At 42.5% G+C, this 18390-nt stretch overlaps 1 protein-coding gene across 1 annotated transcript in view; it reads left to right on the top strand.

The window, feature by feature from the left end:
- The window catches only part of VIT (vitrin), an 88241-nt gene that overhangs the window by 12775 nt on the left and 57076 nt on the right, over window positions 1–18390 (top strand). Inside the window, exons 3-5 of the mRNA XM_039528193.1 lie at window positions 9029–9097; window positions 13192–13257; window positions 15910–16066. Coding sequence (XP_039384127.1) covers window positions 9029–9097; window positions 13192–13257; window positions 15910–16066 — 292 coding nt within the window. The remainder of the gene's footprint in view (window positions 1–9028; window positions 9098–13191; window positions 13258–15909; window positions 16067–18390) is intronic.

The following is an 18390-nucleotide window of genomic DNA, read 5'->3' as shown; positions in this document are numbered from 1 at the left end:
AAGCCTCTACAATAAGAGTGGAGTTCATCAGTGTAGGAGACAAAGCTTTCTCAGGGACCAGTCCATGGCTGTGGAATGAACTCCCACAGGAACAAAGAACCATCACACTCCTCACCCAGGGCTTGTGGTGCCAATCAGCTGTTTGGCGCCGCAAGCCTGGGAGGAGAATTAGAGTGGGGGCGGCGTGCTCGGGGAGGACGCGGAGCAGAGGTGAGCTGGAGTGGGGAGGTGCTGCACGGTTCCCTGGCCTGGGGGGTAGGGAGCTGCCACAGGGGTGCCTCAGGACAGGTGGGGGAGCTGCCACAGGGCTCCTCACCTCTGCCGTGGGGGCGGGGGGCATCTCAGAGCAGAGGGGGGCAGGGAGCTGCTGCACGGCTGGGCGGGGCGCAAGGTGGAAGTTTCACGTAGGGCGCAAAACTTCCTTGCACTGGCCCTGTCCTCACCACCTCCATTCCAAGGGCAATGTGCTGACCTATCTAACAAACACTTAGTAGTGTATACATAAAACCCCAAAAGCCCTACCAAAAACACAGTTCACTGCATGCCCAATTCCACACTTCCGCCCTGGGGAGAGTATGAGAAAACAAACCACACATATCAGATGTTAGACACGTCACTTAATGCAGATACTACAATGAGTACAGTATACAAGCCTATATAGACTAGAATGGGCATATTGAAACAAAAATAGAGAAGAAACAACCAATTTAAAAAAAACTGATGTGGGTTTTACTCTGGGGGAAGGTGAAGGTCAGTTCTTATTTTATCCAAAACAATCCACCCACTCCTACACAAAACCTATTTTATTTCCTCTATAGAGAACGGTATATTTAACTCAACCCACACTGTTGAAAGTAGCTCAAAGAGATTTTTAAACAAAGTCTACTGCTCTTTCTTATGGGTCACTGAGGCTACTATGTCACCAGCCTATTGAGAAAGAGAACAATGGTGCGCACTTTTGCTTTATAAAAGTGTACAAATTGGGTTTTGCAACACAGGACATTACAGAAAATAGTTTGTGCAAGTGTAAGCTGTTTAAGAACCACCACCACCAAAGAGTTTCTTTGCACATATATCGACAGTGGTACCCCTAGCCTGAAATAAAGGACATAAAACCAGCACTTCCATTTAGGAGCATAAGATGTGCCACACAGGAACCATTTATATGGATTTTGTTTAAACAATCCATCAGTTTGTAGAAACTTTCATATAGCAGCTGTCTCAATGGGCTTTATAAAAGCTCAAGATGCCAATATAAAATATGACTTTGTTTGATGGAGGTGTTGTTTGCAAACTTTATTTTATTCAACATGTTCAGGTTTTTCCAAACATTTAGTCTAGGGGGATGGGGCAATCAACTTCCAAATAGATGTTTGGAGAGGAAACTATTCACTTAAGGCCCAATTCAGCAAACACTTCTAAGCATGTGCTGAAGTCTCATTGACTTCACTGGAACTTGAGCACATGCTAGTGTTATGCACATGCTTAAATGTTTTCCTAAATAGGGATGATTTTCAAAATATCCAATATACCAGTCTGATGAATGGAGGTGTGAAAACTTGTTCAGAAAAACAAAGATCCAAAGCAAACATTAGGAGATTTAATGTTGGATAGTCATTCGTTAACAGAGCTCTTACAGAATGACCCACTAAAGATGCAATGATTTGCCAGCAGCAATTTTACTCCTCTTTTGGGTACCCTGCTTGGTTATGGCTCAAGATAATTGTTGGCCAAAAATGCCAGAGAAAAACAAAAAGTATGGCTGAAGCAAAAATAAATATAAGAAATGAAGACCCCAGTTTCACCAACAGTACAGGGAAAGCGTCCATTCATTAAATGCATGAAGCAAATGGAAGACACAGTAATCTACTATTATTTACCTCAAGGTCAAGAGTATCTCAGTGTTCAGAAACTTCTTTAAACAACTTGTTGAGCAGGAGTGCAAATGCACAGAGCTGATGAAAGTATAACCCACATTGTCACGCCACTTACAGGAATGCCAAATGTAAGAGACAAAAAAAGAAAATGGTGTACCTAAAAGAAGAGACCAGGGATGGGACCTTCTGGGTGGGACCTTCCAAAATAGCATCCAGCTGACTCATTTCCCTGATAGCTTAATAAGGCTCAAACCCAGATGTCTTTCTTAATGTCTTATTATTTTAAATGAAAAAATGAGTTACAATGGATTCACTATAGTTTCAAATACTTAGAACAACAACCTACAGGCCAAATTCAGAAGTAACCTTTATGGCAGCGTGAATTAGACTCCCTTATAATTTTTTCAGTTACTATAGGAAGAATTTGAATAGGCTCCAAGAGGGAGAGTTGTTAAATCTTCCTTAATACCAAAAGGCAGCATAAATCCAGGGATAAGGCACCAAATTGAAATTTAGGAGGTTTGGCTGCTTCTCCTAAATCTGCCAGGGCATATCACTTTATTTTTCTTCTCCTGGAGACTACAAATGGCAAATGTTAGTCCCATTGCTTAATGCAGTACTGGAAGGTGCTCAGATAGAGCTTGTCTCTCTGGTGCCACAGTACGGTCTATGCGGATGTGAATTGTAGAACACTCTGTCCTGTGTAGACCCTACTGGCACACACTAAAAGGTACCTAGTTTGCATTAACGTAGTCTTGTTTGAAAACAGTACGACATCAATGCAAACTAGGTACCTTTTAGTGTGTGCCAGCAGGGTCTACATGGGGCAGTTAGAGCACATATTAGAGTGCTTTACAATTCGCACCCCCATAGACCATAGTGTCATGGAGACAAGCCCGAAAGTGATGAGTACTATAAGATCCAGTATTGTATTGTATAGTACGGTATTTCTCCTCTTTACCTTTCACCATCAGTAAAGTGGGGATGATGATACTGACTCTCCTTTGTAAAGCATTCTGAGAACTATGACTAAAAAGCCCAATATAAGTGCTAACTATTATTAATTTTCAGAATCTTCATAGCAGCCAGACATACTGATAAGTCCTAAACACATTTCCCTAATTAAAAGCTAAATGAGGAAGTCAAGAAATGTCTGCATACTATTTACACAACAAAGCTTGTCGAAAATGAATGAAAAATGTATCGATAAATAGAATTTTCTTATGTGTCAGAACATATAATTTATTCATATCAGGAATAATATGCTCTAGTCAAAAATAAGACTATGTAATGCTTTTTACTGGGTCAGATATGAGACACACATATCATGGGGATGAGCATGGTGTATTGATACATGAGAGTAAAAGCAAGTGAGAGTTGAGTGTAATTTAAATAAACTATAATTTGACAGAAGCATAATCTTATATTTTAAGATTTGTTTTTACGTTTTGAAGAGTTAATTGTATTAGGCATCCAATTGGTGCCCTGCATCAAATTGCTGAAGGCCAGATGTTGTCACCAGGTGCACTGAAATAAATGGTATCAGTGAAATAACTGTAGAACATGAGCACTTACTGTTAAATTTGTAGTGCATCTTTGGGAGTTTTTGGGAGTAGGCTATCCACAGTAAGATCAGATTACTTATATTGTACATCTGAAATGTACAAGGCCGAAATAACTCATAAAAAATATGATGTTTGGGGGAAAAGTGAAAAAGATGGAGGTCAAAACTAGTCCTACAGGAATAATGCCTAACATCAGAAGAGAATGAAGGAAATTAGGTGAGGTATATTTTAGGTGTCTTGGATTCAAACCAAAAGGGTAAAATAGTTTTGATGCATAAACCCTTGTTTTTCATACTAAAGTCAAAATTTGCATGCCCACAAGTGATTTCATATGCTCAGGAAAGACAAAATGTAGGGTACAAAATGTAATCCTATTAATGGGCTTATTATGGCAAAATACAAAGTATAGTCTCAATGTTCATGCTATGAACTGATCCAAACGAGAAACCTTTTCTAAATTCGTAACTGTTGAATTGAGAGCAACATAGAGATTTTAAGAATATCATGCAGCATTTACCTCAAAGCGAAGAAGGAGAAGGAGAAGTCTTGCAAATAGGACGTGAATCTGCAATCGGATCCACATGGGCTCAAGTAGGCCACCCATATTGGGTAGATTGCAAGATCAGAGCATCTACCCCAGGAAACAGAAAGAAAAATCACTTTTATTTTGGGTTTTAGTGCTCTTTAAATTGATGTAGCATTTAGATGCCATGCCAGTAAGCACTCCACAACAACTTAAGGCCTGGTATACACTTAAAAGTTTTGCCAGCATAGGAAAAAAGTAAAAAAAAGTCCTTTTGCGGGTGTAGCTCATTTCACTTGGGAACTTGTATAAGCTATACTAGCAAAATGTTTTTGGTTTTTTGCCTGTATAAACTGAACCTACACTAGCAGAGTTTGCCAATTTAGATATACAGATACAGCGATCCCAGCAAACATTTTAAGTACAGACAAGGCCTTCCAGCTGGTCAGAGCAGGCAAAAGTAATTACCTTTTTTGAATGAGTCTTGTTGCAAGCAAAAGGATCTAGTGAATTTTGTTACTGGATGGCCTTTAAATCTGAACTCCCCACAGTTTACTTGCTTTCCTTCGGCAGAAAATTCAAAATGTTCTAGAAAAGAATGTTGTTGCCAGTTGAACACGTATCTATTCTGATTCTCTAGTTTGCAGCAGAGTGCTGCAGGGGCTGCCAGCCTTGGGGAACAGCAGAACCTTTGTAAGAGTTTTGAGAGTGCTTGTAAATCTTAATGGTACAACACTTCCCACAAACCACTGAGTATAGTCCCTGTTCCATGGGAGACAATGATTTCTGCCCCAACCCGTCTCTCCCAGCTTCACAAACATTGCATATCTGAACTGGAAATGCCCTCCCTTTCTCCCCCGCCCCCCCCCCACCACCCGACATTCAAACAGAGAAAGAGAGAGCAAAATCCATCATGGGACCGTAAAACCTTGTGGTCTAAATCAATAAGGGCTAGAAAACTGCATACAACTACTCCTAAATCATTTATCACGGTGAAGGTCTTGGAACCCTAGCTTTATCAAAACTTATTTTACACTAGAACAGAGGGAATAAATGAGCTATGAAAAACAAAAAAACATTACTACTCTGACCAGATTTCTTTATCTTTAACTCAAACTATGCTTGGCTATTCACTGACTCCAGCATTTTATCAGTCCGGACAATCAAGTCTTCTCAACACAAACAAAAAACCCCTCCAAATATAGGAGTTTGCCCAGCTTTTGCTAATAAAGGTTTATCATTCCATACAAATTCTAACTTGACTAAAATACAAAAGATAGCTAATCTTGACTGGACAAGCACCTATAGACACCCACAACTCCCTGTGAATTTTGGCCTAAATTACCAGCAGTAGCTTTAAGTGCTTCAGTGCCCAACTTAAGATCACTTCTGAAAAAATCAGAATGTTTGAGCCAAAAAAATCAGTGGTAACTTCTGAAAAAGTTTGACTATAATAGCATTCAGTGGTGAGCCAACAGGGGCTCAACAGGTACTTCTACTGGGACTAGATTGAAGGAATGGAATGACAAGTTCTGCTATGAGGGTGGGAAGAGCTATTGCCTAGGTATCTTGCTTTGATGGATTTGGAAGGATTGATTTGGTGTTGGATCAAGACATGATTGGGTTGAGAACTGATTTGGGCTTCTTTTAAGTCTCGCTGTTCTGGAACTCACTGCGATTTCTGTTTCCTTTGACAGATTCACTGTAGAAATATGAATGATATTCTGAATGGTTGGAAGTATACTATGCAGGGACAGACTTAACGGGCAGAGTGAGGTCAGCGTTCATGCAGCATGAGGTCCAATGGTCACATCTCCTTAGGCTTTTTTTTTAAAAAAGATAAAATAAAAAAAAACCACCCCCAATAAAACAAACATCACAGCCTAAACAAAAATAGCATCTCACCCAAACTGTGTCGGCTTGTGTATTTCCAGTTATTAGAACCTCAGACCACAATGACTCTTTTCCTTGTCAAATTTGTTCTATGATGCTGTTGCTGTCCAGCTCCAACCTTGCTGTCTCATCTCTCTCAATTGCAAGGAGTGCAAGGTCACTCAGCCATGTCTGTCATCATGTTGAATGCTTGTAGATTTCCATGAAAGTGCTCATTGCACGTTCAGCACTAGCCACCCTAATTGGTATGGTCAGGAAGAGTTTCCATTTCCAGTAGATCATCATCAAGAGATCCTGACACTCTGAAATTCAAATAGATCTGGACTCTAAGAGACAAAATGTACACCACAGTGTCCTTTGTAAAATCATACATCTTGAAAGACAATCTCGTGAACCAAGTCTTAAAAAAAAAAAAAAAGAGTATTTTCATGTGATTTTAAGAACATCCTCCTTTGACTCTTCTAAAGTTTTATTTTGAAGTTGCCAGGGATGGAGGAAACCAGAGAGCAGATACGTCTTGAAATTTCTCACATCAAGATTTTAGTTCCCCAAATATATTGTCTAAGACCTTGAAATATTTTGTTTGATGGTTATCCTTGGCTTCTAATACAGAATCATTTATAATTTCATCATCCACTTGACATACACAACTCTTACTGTAGCTTAGATAGTTTGCATTTTCAAAACCCACTGCTTCCCACCTCTTCCGAGATTCTTTTACAATTTCCTCATACTTCTCTTCAGATGTGAGTTTCCTGAGCTCATTCACTTTTCTCTCAAATGTGTGGAGGACTTGGAACTGGTCAATTTTCTCTTACTGAAGGTTTCCAGAGGCTGCAGCCATGCTAACTAAGATCCTATGCCACCATAATAGATTGAGGTAGAACATCCAAGCCATCAAAGACAGGCACTGATACTATGACCCTTCGCAAACTGTAGAGCTGCCACATGTGACTGCACATGTTGTTTGCTTCTCCCCTGAACAGACATTGACTTTAGCATATTGTTCCAGTCACTGTTAACCATGTTGTTTTCCAAGTTTCTATATCCCCAAACAACAAAAATGTAACAGCATGCACAATCTGAAAGATATGAGTATGCTAAGCCATTTGAAACACAAATTTCATGTGGTGCATTTTTAATTCTATCAAATGAAGATGGAAAATGGAAGTTTGGAGAGGGGAAAAGGAAACTGTCCTTTCGGCCCATCATTTTCAGTGGCTGGCAAGGACCAATCTGTAAAAGCATTCACAATTGCTCAAATGATAAAACTGAATCTTGAAAACAACTTTTATCAGATGGGAATAGCAAATTTTTTACAGCAGGAAGACAGCTTTGGCCTGCTCCATTGTTGACCTGTTCATCTACAAGGCCCTTGGTTTTGCTTCAAGTTCATCGATAGCATCTTTTTTATTTATTTTTTTTTGGTTGGTTGGTTGTAAGATCATCTATCTATGAGATCTTTGGCTTCATAGCTCCTCTTCAGTTGTGCTGGTTTCAAGCAAATGTCTCCAGAAATATATACTACAGGTGCAACTTCTGTGGACTGCACAAATTGTTTTCCTCACAAACGTTGACACAATGACAGATTCATGCTTGCTAAATTGATAGGCAGCTCTTGACTTTCTACTTCAGACTGCAGGAGCTGATCAGGAAGTTTACAAAACGATAGTTTCTGGTCTTTTGGAGGCAGTTTGTATCTCCCCCCACAAAGCCAGACTTATATGTATTGTTCTCGTTTTCCGATATCTTCCAGTATGAGAATTAAAAAAAAGTTGAATATAGCAGAGATAGACGGAACTAGAGTGCAGCTGGCTGGGGAGAGTGCTGTGAGGCTGGGAAGAGGCCACAGCAGGCAGACACACATCTCTGTGTCCCACAGCAAGAGCAGGCTATGGAAACAAGCCAGAATCGAGTGGGGGCAGATGTCAGTGGAATTTCTGGTGCAGCTACTCATGCACTTGAAGGTTCAGGGCTGCTCAACCATACAACATATGCCCAGTGGAGGTTGCTGCCATTATTTGTGGCCTAATGGAACCTCTAGGGGAAAAAAACGTGCTGGTCCCCATTACCCACATTTGAATTTGCCCAGGGAGAGTGCCTCTAAAATAGTGGCTCTACTGTGAATTCTGATTAGCAGGATCACCAATCGCAGACTGTTTTGGTCAGAGGCCCCTCTTCCCTTCCCATTGCCTGGACGAATTCAGATGCTAACAGCAGGAACCAGCATACTGCCCTTCCTAGAGACTGACTCTAGTGTGCAGGGGGAAAAAACATTTCTTTTGTATTAATCAGATACTGATGGAATGATAATTATGAATGAAATATAATGCTCTAAGAATTTCAAGCTCCCTACAGCTTAGTGTGTGGCCATATCTGGTGCCATGCCCATCTGACTGGGAGTTTAAATTAACATTTTTTTACTTTCAGCAGTACCGGTGTGCTCAGATTCTGATTATGGGATTCTCGCATTTTACCACCATCAGATATTATTCAATCTCAGGCCCAGGGGGGGTTTATCTAGTGATAGAAACCTTCAAAAGTTCCAATGTAAGTATGATTTGCATAAGGCTCTTAAAGTTCAGATTCTTGTCTAAACTTCTCAAGTCTGCAAAGGTAGGACAAGAAATCTCTTAGGAAGAGGCACTTTCCTGATTCTCGTCTTGGTCAAAAACCAGAAATGAAAAACACTGGAGCACCTCAAAAAAATCGGTCATTGATGTGCTGACTCATTCTATGAACAGTAGTGAGATTTTTTTTCTATGAGCTCTCTAAAAGAGAACTAAATCAACATTTATGACTGCAAGAGTATGTCAGCTTCTGTTATGGCCTCCATTGCTGCTGGCTTCAGAAATAAGTATCCAGAGTGAAATTCTGGCTGTATTGAAGTAAATGGCAAAATTCCCATTTACCTGAAAAGATTCCAGGAATGAAATCCTGGCCCAGTTCATCAAACTCAAATTAGCTTACTTGCTATAGCACTCTCTATTAATATATTTCAAGTCTTTATAAAGCATACCTCTTCCATAAGAAGAGGATTCAGGATGCTAGGACTTCAAAGGGCTAAGGGGTTGTGCACAGAACTACCTCCTCTCCCCCTCCTCACCAACAGTAGTCAACATACTACCTCTGAATGCAATGTGACAGTGTTATTTTGTTTTCCTTTCTAGTGCACTTTACTGAACCTGCCGATTTTGTTGTTCTTGACATGAAGGCATCAATCATTGCAACCTTTTTTGGTAAGTAAGTATAGACTACACAAATACACATACGAACACTGTCTAGGACTGGGTCAATGACTTTGGAAAATTATCCACGTCCCATGAACAATGCAGATCTGAATGATGCAGACGTTTTGGGTTCAGTAATGAATGCCAATGAAATGTTTGCTAAGAAAGGCACTCTCCTGGGGAAAGAAGTATCTGAGATCTGGACAAAATTACAACATCATGAAAAACTTTCAAAGATGACTTGAAAGACCTGGAAGGGACGCTTTAGTTCTCCAATCCAAGTCAATGGCTAGTGGCTTCCTGTGTTCATTTAGGTCTGCCACAGGTAGTTGGGCTCCCAGTAGAAGATGTAGGGGGACCTTGTGCAGCTATATTCAATCCTGGTTACCCCAGTTTCTTGATTTCCTCACCCAAAAAGTTACATTAAATTAATCACATGCACTGATCATTAGACTGCACATGGGCTGCAATAATTACAGTAGACTGCACAATTATGCAATGTCTAAATCTTAAAGGCCCCCTCCGAGGAAGAACAATGTGTATTCCATGCTGTGAAGATCTTCTTTTATGTTTTTTTCTCCTGAGTCCAAGGAGGATGCAGGACCTTTAACATGATCAAGATGATATTCAGGGGAAAGGGCTGCAAATATACCTTGCCATCATTTACCAGGATGTTGTGCAGGAGAGACCTGCTCCTTTAGAGAGCACGTAGAGGCTCCAAGATTTGCAGCGGACCTTACACAGTCAATCTGGGTTTGACTGAATGGATCAAACATGATTTTTTGTGTGTGTGTTTTAGTTACAAGCCATCATATTGCCTAGCTGCATTTTCTGTCACTGTGGTACTGCCCTAAGTGGGAACTGTCAAGGATGGTTGGATACTCAGGGTTAGCAATATTTTCCCTTCATTTTAATCTGCTCAGTTAAGTCTGCCACAAGGCAAGAGACCAAGGGCCTGATTATTTTCTCTAGACCAAATTCTGCCCTAATAGTACATGCAACCCAGCTGAGCTCACTGACATGGCACGAGGGGGGTCAGTTAGGGCAGAATTTGGCCCTTTCTTTTCTATGGGTTCTATTTTTTAAAAAATGGAAGAGCCTTCCTCCCCACTGACAATTCCACTTCTCTCAAGTAACAGAGTCCCCAAGCTTTGTTTGGCATGCCTGCCATTTGGAGTAAGTGCCACTCATACTCAACTTACATACTGTGGCATGGAGTTAGGGCACTGCCCCCTCCTTTGAACAAGTTCCAAGAGCTATTAAGTCCACGCACTTGCTGGAAGAAATCTGTAGCAATTTAGGGGTGGGAAGGGAGGAATAAGGTTGCTATGGCATACTCCAGTCAAGAGTAAATTTAAACATATTATTATAGTGTCCCTCCACACAGCATGGGGAGTTTTAATCCTCTCTAAAGTAAAAGAGGAGTTAAACGGAATGGTTACACATTAGGTTATTGAAGAAGGAATGGGGAATGTTCTTACTGTCTGTGCGTAATGTGGAGTTCTGGCAGCAGTGCCCCAGAAAAGTGGAATAGTTCCTTTACAATTGGGTGCAGATTCTCCATCGCCCATGAGCTGAATTCTGATGCAGTGGAGGGGGCGGGGAAGAACACTGCGGGGGCGAGGGGACACACTGCAGGGAGGTGGTTGCTGCTCCCTGATCTTCAGCCATCCAGTCCCGTGTAAATTAAAGCTGGACATGCAGCCTCCTGAATCCATCCCCAAAATGAAAAGGATCTTAGACATGTTTCACAGTCTAAGCAGATTTATACCCAACCCATAAAAAATATTACCTCATCTGCATCAACTCCTCAAAAGGGAAGAGGAGTACTTGTGGCACCTCAGAGACTAACACATTTATTTGGGCATAAGCTTTTGTGGGCTAAAACCCACTCCATCAGATGCATGCAGTGGAAAATACAGTAGGAAGATATACATATACAGAGAACATGGAAAAAATGGGGGTTGCCATACCAACTCTAACGAGACTAATCAATTAAGGTGGGCTATTATCAGCAGGAGGAAAAAAAACCTTTTGTAGTGATAATCAGATGGCCCATTTCAAACAGTTGACAAGTCTCCAAGGTGCTACAAGTACTCCTCGTTCTTTTTGCTGATACACAATAACACGGCTGACATAGACTAACATGGCTACCACTCTGAAACCTGTCAAAAGGGAAGGTACCTGATACAGAAGCAAAACACAAGAATAAGCACCCACCAGAGAAGCAACTCCTTTTTGAAGCATCTATATGTACCTTAAATAAAAAAAACTAAGTGCAGCTATCAGAGCCTATGGATTAGGGGACCCATTAGACCAAATTACTAAACTGTATATAGAGTTTAGAAATGCATGAAGAGTCTCAGGTGGCCCTGTGTAACAACAAGAGATGTATGGATTGCACAGAACTTGGAAATAAATATCTAGCTATATCTCCCCTCCACTGTGAAATAAAGACAGAAGCAAAACTTCAACAGACCTGTGCAAAATGGGGAATGAGGTTACATGGAGAGGAAGGCTACATGGCATGCTACTCTTCATAATGTGCAGCTACATGCAATGAGCATCCTACAGTACATGAAAAAAATCATCCAGTGGATCCATGTAGCATAATTCCAATCTAAAGGTTTGCGGTTTACAAAGCAATGCACACTGTAAGTTGCTGCTGCTCAGAGCAGCAGTTAATGTCCCTGCTAGCATCACGTGACTCTTCCCATCTACATGCACACAGTCACAGTGGGGTACCACTGACTGTATTAGGCATGAAGCACCACACTGCCATTACTGGGGGAGGATGTGGATGAAAAGTTGCAACAAGTGGATGTCCAGCAATCCACTAAATATTTCTGTGGAGCCTTGGACTTGGTGCATTCAATAGATCCTGCCCCTCCAGCCCAATCAGATCCACAGCACTGTCAGGTATGCCCCAGACTGGGAAGAAGAGTGTGAATCTGTGCGTTTAACACAGTCAAGGATCTTGAAAAGCATATTCAACTTGTGTGTATTTCTAGCCACAAAAGGCAATCAATGGACAAGGTCCTAGATCAGACTCTGAACAATTGCAAATACAGATGGTCCTGTGGCACCTTATAGACTAACAGATGCAAGACTTGCATCTGAAGAAGTGGGTATTCACCCACGAAAGCTCATGCTGCAGAACGTCTGTTAGTCTATAAGGTGCCACAGGATTCTTTGTTGCTTTTACAGATCCAGACTAACACGGCTACCCCTCTGATAAATACAGATGGGACATGGGAGATTAGGAGGGTGAGTGTGTTTGTAATGCAGGTTAATGCACAATATAGTTCCTATAACATGCACAATATAATACCTATAACAAGTCCAGAAAATTGAATATTTTTGTATGACCGTTAATTAGCAGACAGCCCTATAATGGTAAGTGAGAGCTACTGGTCACCACCATATAGTTCCCACATTTGAAAAAAAGCACTGAAATAGTTAAACTATAAACCTTAGCCTCTGGTGATATGTTAACTGTAGGAGAACAGGAAATCAGGCCAAACCAAATCAGGTCAGTGGTCCATCTAGTCCAGCAGCCTGTCTCCATCAGAGCCCAATACCACCCGCTTAGGCACTAGAGCTTTCATTTGTGTTGTGTTAAGGAATAACCTGCCTATAGGGGAAGTTTCTTCCTAACAACCCCTCAGTTAATTGTTGGTTTGTGCAGCCATAAAAGCATGAGGTTTTCTAGCCCCAATGTTATTTATTCTATTTTATATACTTGTGGGTGCTCTCATTACTCATGAAAATGTCTAATCCTTTCTTGAGCCTGTTAAACTCTTGGACTCAATTGCATCTTTTGGTAGTGAATTCCCCCAAGTTAATTATGTGTTATGTGAAAATGTAAGCGTTCCAACAGTCAGTCAATCTCTACTCCCCTGCAAACAACAAACAAACAAACACACACCACTGAAATATGTCTTTTCAAACTGAATTCTACTTGTTGCTGGAAAAATGTTAATTTCATTTTTTAAAACGGGATGATTAATAATAAATCTGAGCTCCAGAAAATCCAAGCACAGAGGCATGTGCTGAAAGATGCTGGTAGTTGTTTACCTGACATTGTATTTTCTTTGTCTTAGTTTTGTTTCTGACTTGTACATATGCAACTAAAGAAGCCACAAAGAAGAACAAAAAGGCTAAACTATGTAAGTAGTCTCAGCAGCATGCCTAATTGCTTCAAAACAGGAATGTCCACTGCAGAAAAAAGCCATAACTTCACTCAGATTATCTTCTGTCAATTCCTTGGGGCTTCTGTTAGGAGCCATTAGGCACATACAACAATACACAGCCTCTTTGCAGAAAACATACGCATCACATAATGAAATCTGTATATCAATACAATACAATAACTATATCTAATACAACATATGACATACAGTACTACATAGAAATACTTAGATACCATAGTGAAGAGCCTGGTAGAAAAGCCTAGGTAAGAGACATAAATACGTTGAAATACACACACTGGAAGGTGAAACCCGTGCATCTTAATCATTTTAAGGGGACATTATATGGGACTTCTAGCTACAATCCCAAAAGGACTTTTCTGTGCAATCAGTTTTGTTGCATTGGGTGAAATGCAAACCTACCACTAGATTGTATAATCTAACTCAGGCCTTGGCTACACTTGAGAGTTACAGCGCTGTTGGTGGCTTTCTAGCGCTGTAACTCACTCCCCGTCCACACTGGCAAGGCACATACAGAGCTATATTTCCATGACTACAGCGCTGCTTGTACTCCACCTCCACGGGAGGAATAAAGAGTATAGTGCTGCTGCTGCAGCACTGGGGTCCCAGTGTAAACAGGGAATAATCTTAGTACGCTGTAACTGACCTCTGGAAGCTTCCCACAATCCTTTTAAGTGAAGGCCCCGCTCTTTGTTTTGTTGTGATGCCTCTCTTTGTTTTGTTGTGAACTCCGGAGCTGGTTATCAAAAAAACAAACACAGCTCCTGGTTGCTGTGACGGGGCAGAGGCGGGAGGCTCCCTTTGGAACACACACAGCTAGTGTTTGCTTGAAGAGAGGGGGAGGGGACTTGAGGAGAGAAGCAGCGCGGTGGGCGGGAGGGGGAGGGGCTGTTTTGGAGCAGCTGCTTATCTGGTCTGTGAGGAAAAAAAACAAACAGCTGTTGTTTGCTTTCAGTGAGCAAGAGAGGGGTGGGGGCGGGGGGCGGAACTTGCAGCTGCTGACAGTGTCGGCTCCAAAAATCCACTCACTCTCTCCCCCACACTCCCTGTCACACTCCACCCCCCCCTTTTGAAAAGCACATTGCAGCCACTTGAACGCTGCGATAGCTGCTCATAATGCACCGCTTCCAATGCCACTGCAGATGCTGCAAATGTGGCCACGACCGTGCGCTGGCAGCTGTCAGTGTGGCCAGACTGCAGCGCTTTCCCTATTCAGCTGTACGAAGACAGGTTTAACTCCCAGCGCTGTACAGCTGCAAGTGTAGCCATACCCTCAGGCCTGCACAACATGCGGCCCACATGGGCTCACTGTGCAGCCTGCGGGGGTGGGGGGGTGAGTAGGTGGGCTCACTGTGCGGCCCGCGGGGGGATGAGTAGGCAAGCAGTGGGTGGAGGGGGGCTGAAGAGGCAGGCGGGCAGTGGCGTGGGGGTGAGGAGGCGAGCTGGAGGGGGTGGGAGGCTGAGGAGGCGAGTGGGCGGGCGGGCAGTGGCGGGGGCTGAGTAGGCGAGCCAGGAGGGTGGGGGGCTGAGGAGGCGAGTGGGCAGGCAGTGCAGGGGGCTGAGTAGGCGAGCCAGGAGGGTGGGGGGCTGAGGAGGCGAGTGGGCAGGCAGTGCAGGGGGATGAGGAGGCGAGCGGGGGGGCGGAGGGGGCTGAGGAGGCGAGCAAGGAGTCAGTGGCTGACCTGATCTACTGATCTGGTCTGGCTCCCATCCCCTCTCCAAGGGTTGCAGCTGTCTGGAGGTGCTGCCTTCCACACCTTCCTCATTCACACCTCATTCATTCAACAGGGCAATTGATTACAAAGTTGGGGGAAGATCTTATTCTACTTCTAGCAAAAAGACATTTTTCTTTTACCTTAATTACACTACCTTAGGGGCCTGCTATAACATATTACTAAGGTTCAATACCGCTGTTTCGGTGGGGCAGCGCTGGGGAAGGAGTGTTTGTTTCCACGGGGCGGGCAGTACTGGGGTGTGTGTGTGTTTCAGGGGGGCTGGGCAGCACTGGGGTGTGTGTTGTGTTTCGGGAGGGCTTGGTGGTGCTGGGGGCGTTGGCGGGCCGGGGAGGGATGGCCCTCAGCTGTTTTCTTTGGAGTAATATGGCCCTCGCTGCTTTACGAGTTGTGCAGGCCTGATCTAACTGGTGATGATAAAACAGAACTTAAGTTTATATTTACGTCCCTTGTTTGCTCTGCATAGAAGTCAAACATTTTTAATGGTTTAGGGCAAGATCATAGCATTTTGCCACAGCCTTGCATTGGAGGGTGAAACAACCATATTACCACAAGGGGAACACTGGCTCAGGGATGCATACAACTCCCAGCTCTCACTTCTGCCCCTTTCCCCCATCCTATGACCACAATCTATCCCATTTTGATTAAAATCTTTTATATTACACTGGAAATTTCCTTTAGGGTCAGAAATGTCCATTCACTTCCTCAATCCATATTTAGTTACAACCCTACCCATGTCATGTATTTATTATGTTACAAGCAAACATACCTCTTGTGCCCTGAAGGAATTCGCCCTTATACTCAAAGAGGGCACTGTTGTGCATTACATGGTTACGTAACTACTGGAATATTAAATCTAGCTTTTTTGCATTCACAGATGTACCTGAGATAGACTGCGACATCAAAGCAGGGAAGATAATCAATCCGGAATTCATTGCAAAATGTCCACCAGGATGTCAAGACATAAAATACCGTGTTTATGGCACCGACATTTACGCTTCTTTTTCCAGTGTGTGCAGTGCTGCTATTCACAGGTCAGCAGCTTTAAAATACTGAGACACTCCAGTACAGAATTATAATTCCAGTGTAGGGGGTCATTGGCTTTGGAGCTTATTAAACCCTGCCTGGTCTTTGCAGATTGGATTTCAGGCCACAATTCTTATAGAAAAGAGTATAAGAGAGAGACAGTATTTGATGTGATGGATCCAATCTGAGAGCGCTAGGCACCCAGAACTTTTACTGAAATCACTTGTTGTTCCCAGCTCTGCCACTGGCCTGCGGGATGACCTTGAGCAAGGCACTTCACCTCTCTGTGCCTGTTTCCCCATCTGTAAAGTAGGAATAATGACACTTTGTCGTAGAGGGATTTGAGATCTACGGATGAAAAGCGCTGTAAGAGCTAGATGTTAGTTATTACTGAGCATGCTCAGCACCTTACAGGAAGTGCTCAGACTTTTCCAGATCACTCATTTATGGATAGCAGATGACTGTGTTTGCACTATTTTATACCATCAGAAGTGTTCATGGTCTCACATAAATAATGATCTCACTAATAATGTGTAAGCAACGTAGGTTAATCATCTCTCTTGGTAGGATTCTTTCTAGTGATCCCATTTAAGCTAGAAAAGACCCTGAAAACATTCACTGAAAGCACCTGCTCCAAACCAGGGGCAGATGTTGCCTCCCAAATCAATGGGTACACTAAACAGAATTGCCAAGGGGGCTCCAGTCACCTGCAGCATGACCCCCTACCCCAGCACCACAACCCTCGTCCCAGCGCAGTGTGGAATGGAGGGCTGAGGGGGTAGTAGTGGGGCTGGAGAACAAGCCCATCCCACACTCATCCTGTAGTGGTAGCTCCTGGCCCATGGGCTGGGCCTAGCGCCACAAATTGTGACCCAGCCCTCAGGTTCAGCCCAGCTGCTCATGACTCCCTCTCCTGTCCCCGGTTTTCCCTCCTCACCAGACTGGAAGGAATGTACATTTGGCTGGTTTTGCACCCTGGGGTGCAATTGAACCCATGAACCCACACTAAAGCCACCCAGACTCCAAATATTGAGTGACATAAACACGTCCCAGAAAAACCAGAATTGGTGAAAAAGTACTTTACAAACTGCCATGCCAAACTGCAGGCAATTCACTGGTGGAGCATAGCGTATGCTGAGAGAGACACACTGTGTGGATAAAAATCCTATGCAGCTCTTTATTGTACCGACTAGCTTTTATGTATATAGACTACTGCCATCTGCTGGCTGAAGTAATGTGTGTTCAGGTGTTTGTTATTGAATTGTCAAGTGACTAGCTTACAGAAAACAAATTCTTCCCTCAGAATACTTGTGTACAATTCCCATTGACTAAAATGGGAGTTGTCCATGAATACCTAAGGGCAAACTGTGTCAAAAACAATTTAAACCTAACACAACATAGTGACCGAGAATATAGTTTCTCCTGTAGCTTAAGTGGTAGACACCTATATTTTTGGAGCAGAAGGTCTCAGTTTTCTCTAGGTGCCATTTGAGTTTGGATTTGTTGACTATTCTGATGCGTGTATGAAATCTGTGAGTTTCCTTTCCTTCTATTGCCAGCAACAATTTAAATTATTCAAAGAGAACTGTAAAGCTCTGTTATTTTTCACCATTTTATGTTTCTCATTCCACTTAGCATAGACTGCTCTGTTTATAGTAAGCAGTCACTTCTTGGTTTCAGACTAATGCTTCAGTGTCTGCAGAAACTGAGACTTCATACACATTAGGATTCATATAATGTCATCACACGTGGTAAACACTTCGTAGCATTCAGCAGACACAGAAGCTACCATGTTTTCCATTGATTTCAGTGGTGTTTCTTTTGATTTACACCACCGTGAGATCAGAATCAGGCACAATCAGATACAGGTAATACCTGGTCGATTTCTTTTGAACAGGGAAAATACTAGGTTCTGCAAAATAAAGGGGGAAATTACCCTCCTATTTGTCAAAATTTATTTTAGATTCTTGGGCCCTGAATCTTGTCCTACATACATACCCATAAATCACAGCTCTCAGAGTTAATATACTTACAATGGTATAAAGGCACTGAGATCTGACTCAAGCTCTTGAACCTTAGAAGTTTTATGCCAAATCCTACCTGATTTAAAAATCCAGCTGAAGTCAACATGGTTGCACAAAGTAACTCAGGAAAGAGTTCAGCCCTTTTTTTCCTATACACGTGGGTACTTCAAGAGCCAGGGACCTGTTCTGAACCGGCACTACTGGTCAGACAACGCCATCGGACAATTTACTTCAGCCATATACTGACACTTAAGTCAGGTTAAAATACAAGACCCCTAGGTCATCTGTAAGTGCACAAACACTTCTTA

The sequence above is a fragment of the Mauremys reevesii genome, linkage group 3 (assembly GCF_016161935.1).
Source record: "Mauremys reevesii isolate NIE-2019 linkage group 3, ASM1616193v1, whole genome shotgun sequence".
In the NCBI taxonomy this organism is placed as follows: domain Eukaryota; kingdom Metazoa; phylum Chordata; order Testudines; family Geoemydidae; genus Mauremys; species Mauremys reevesii.
This window is presented reverse-complemented; position numbering and strand designations above follow the sequence as displayed.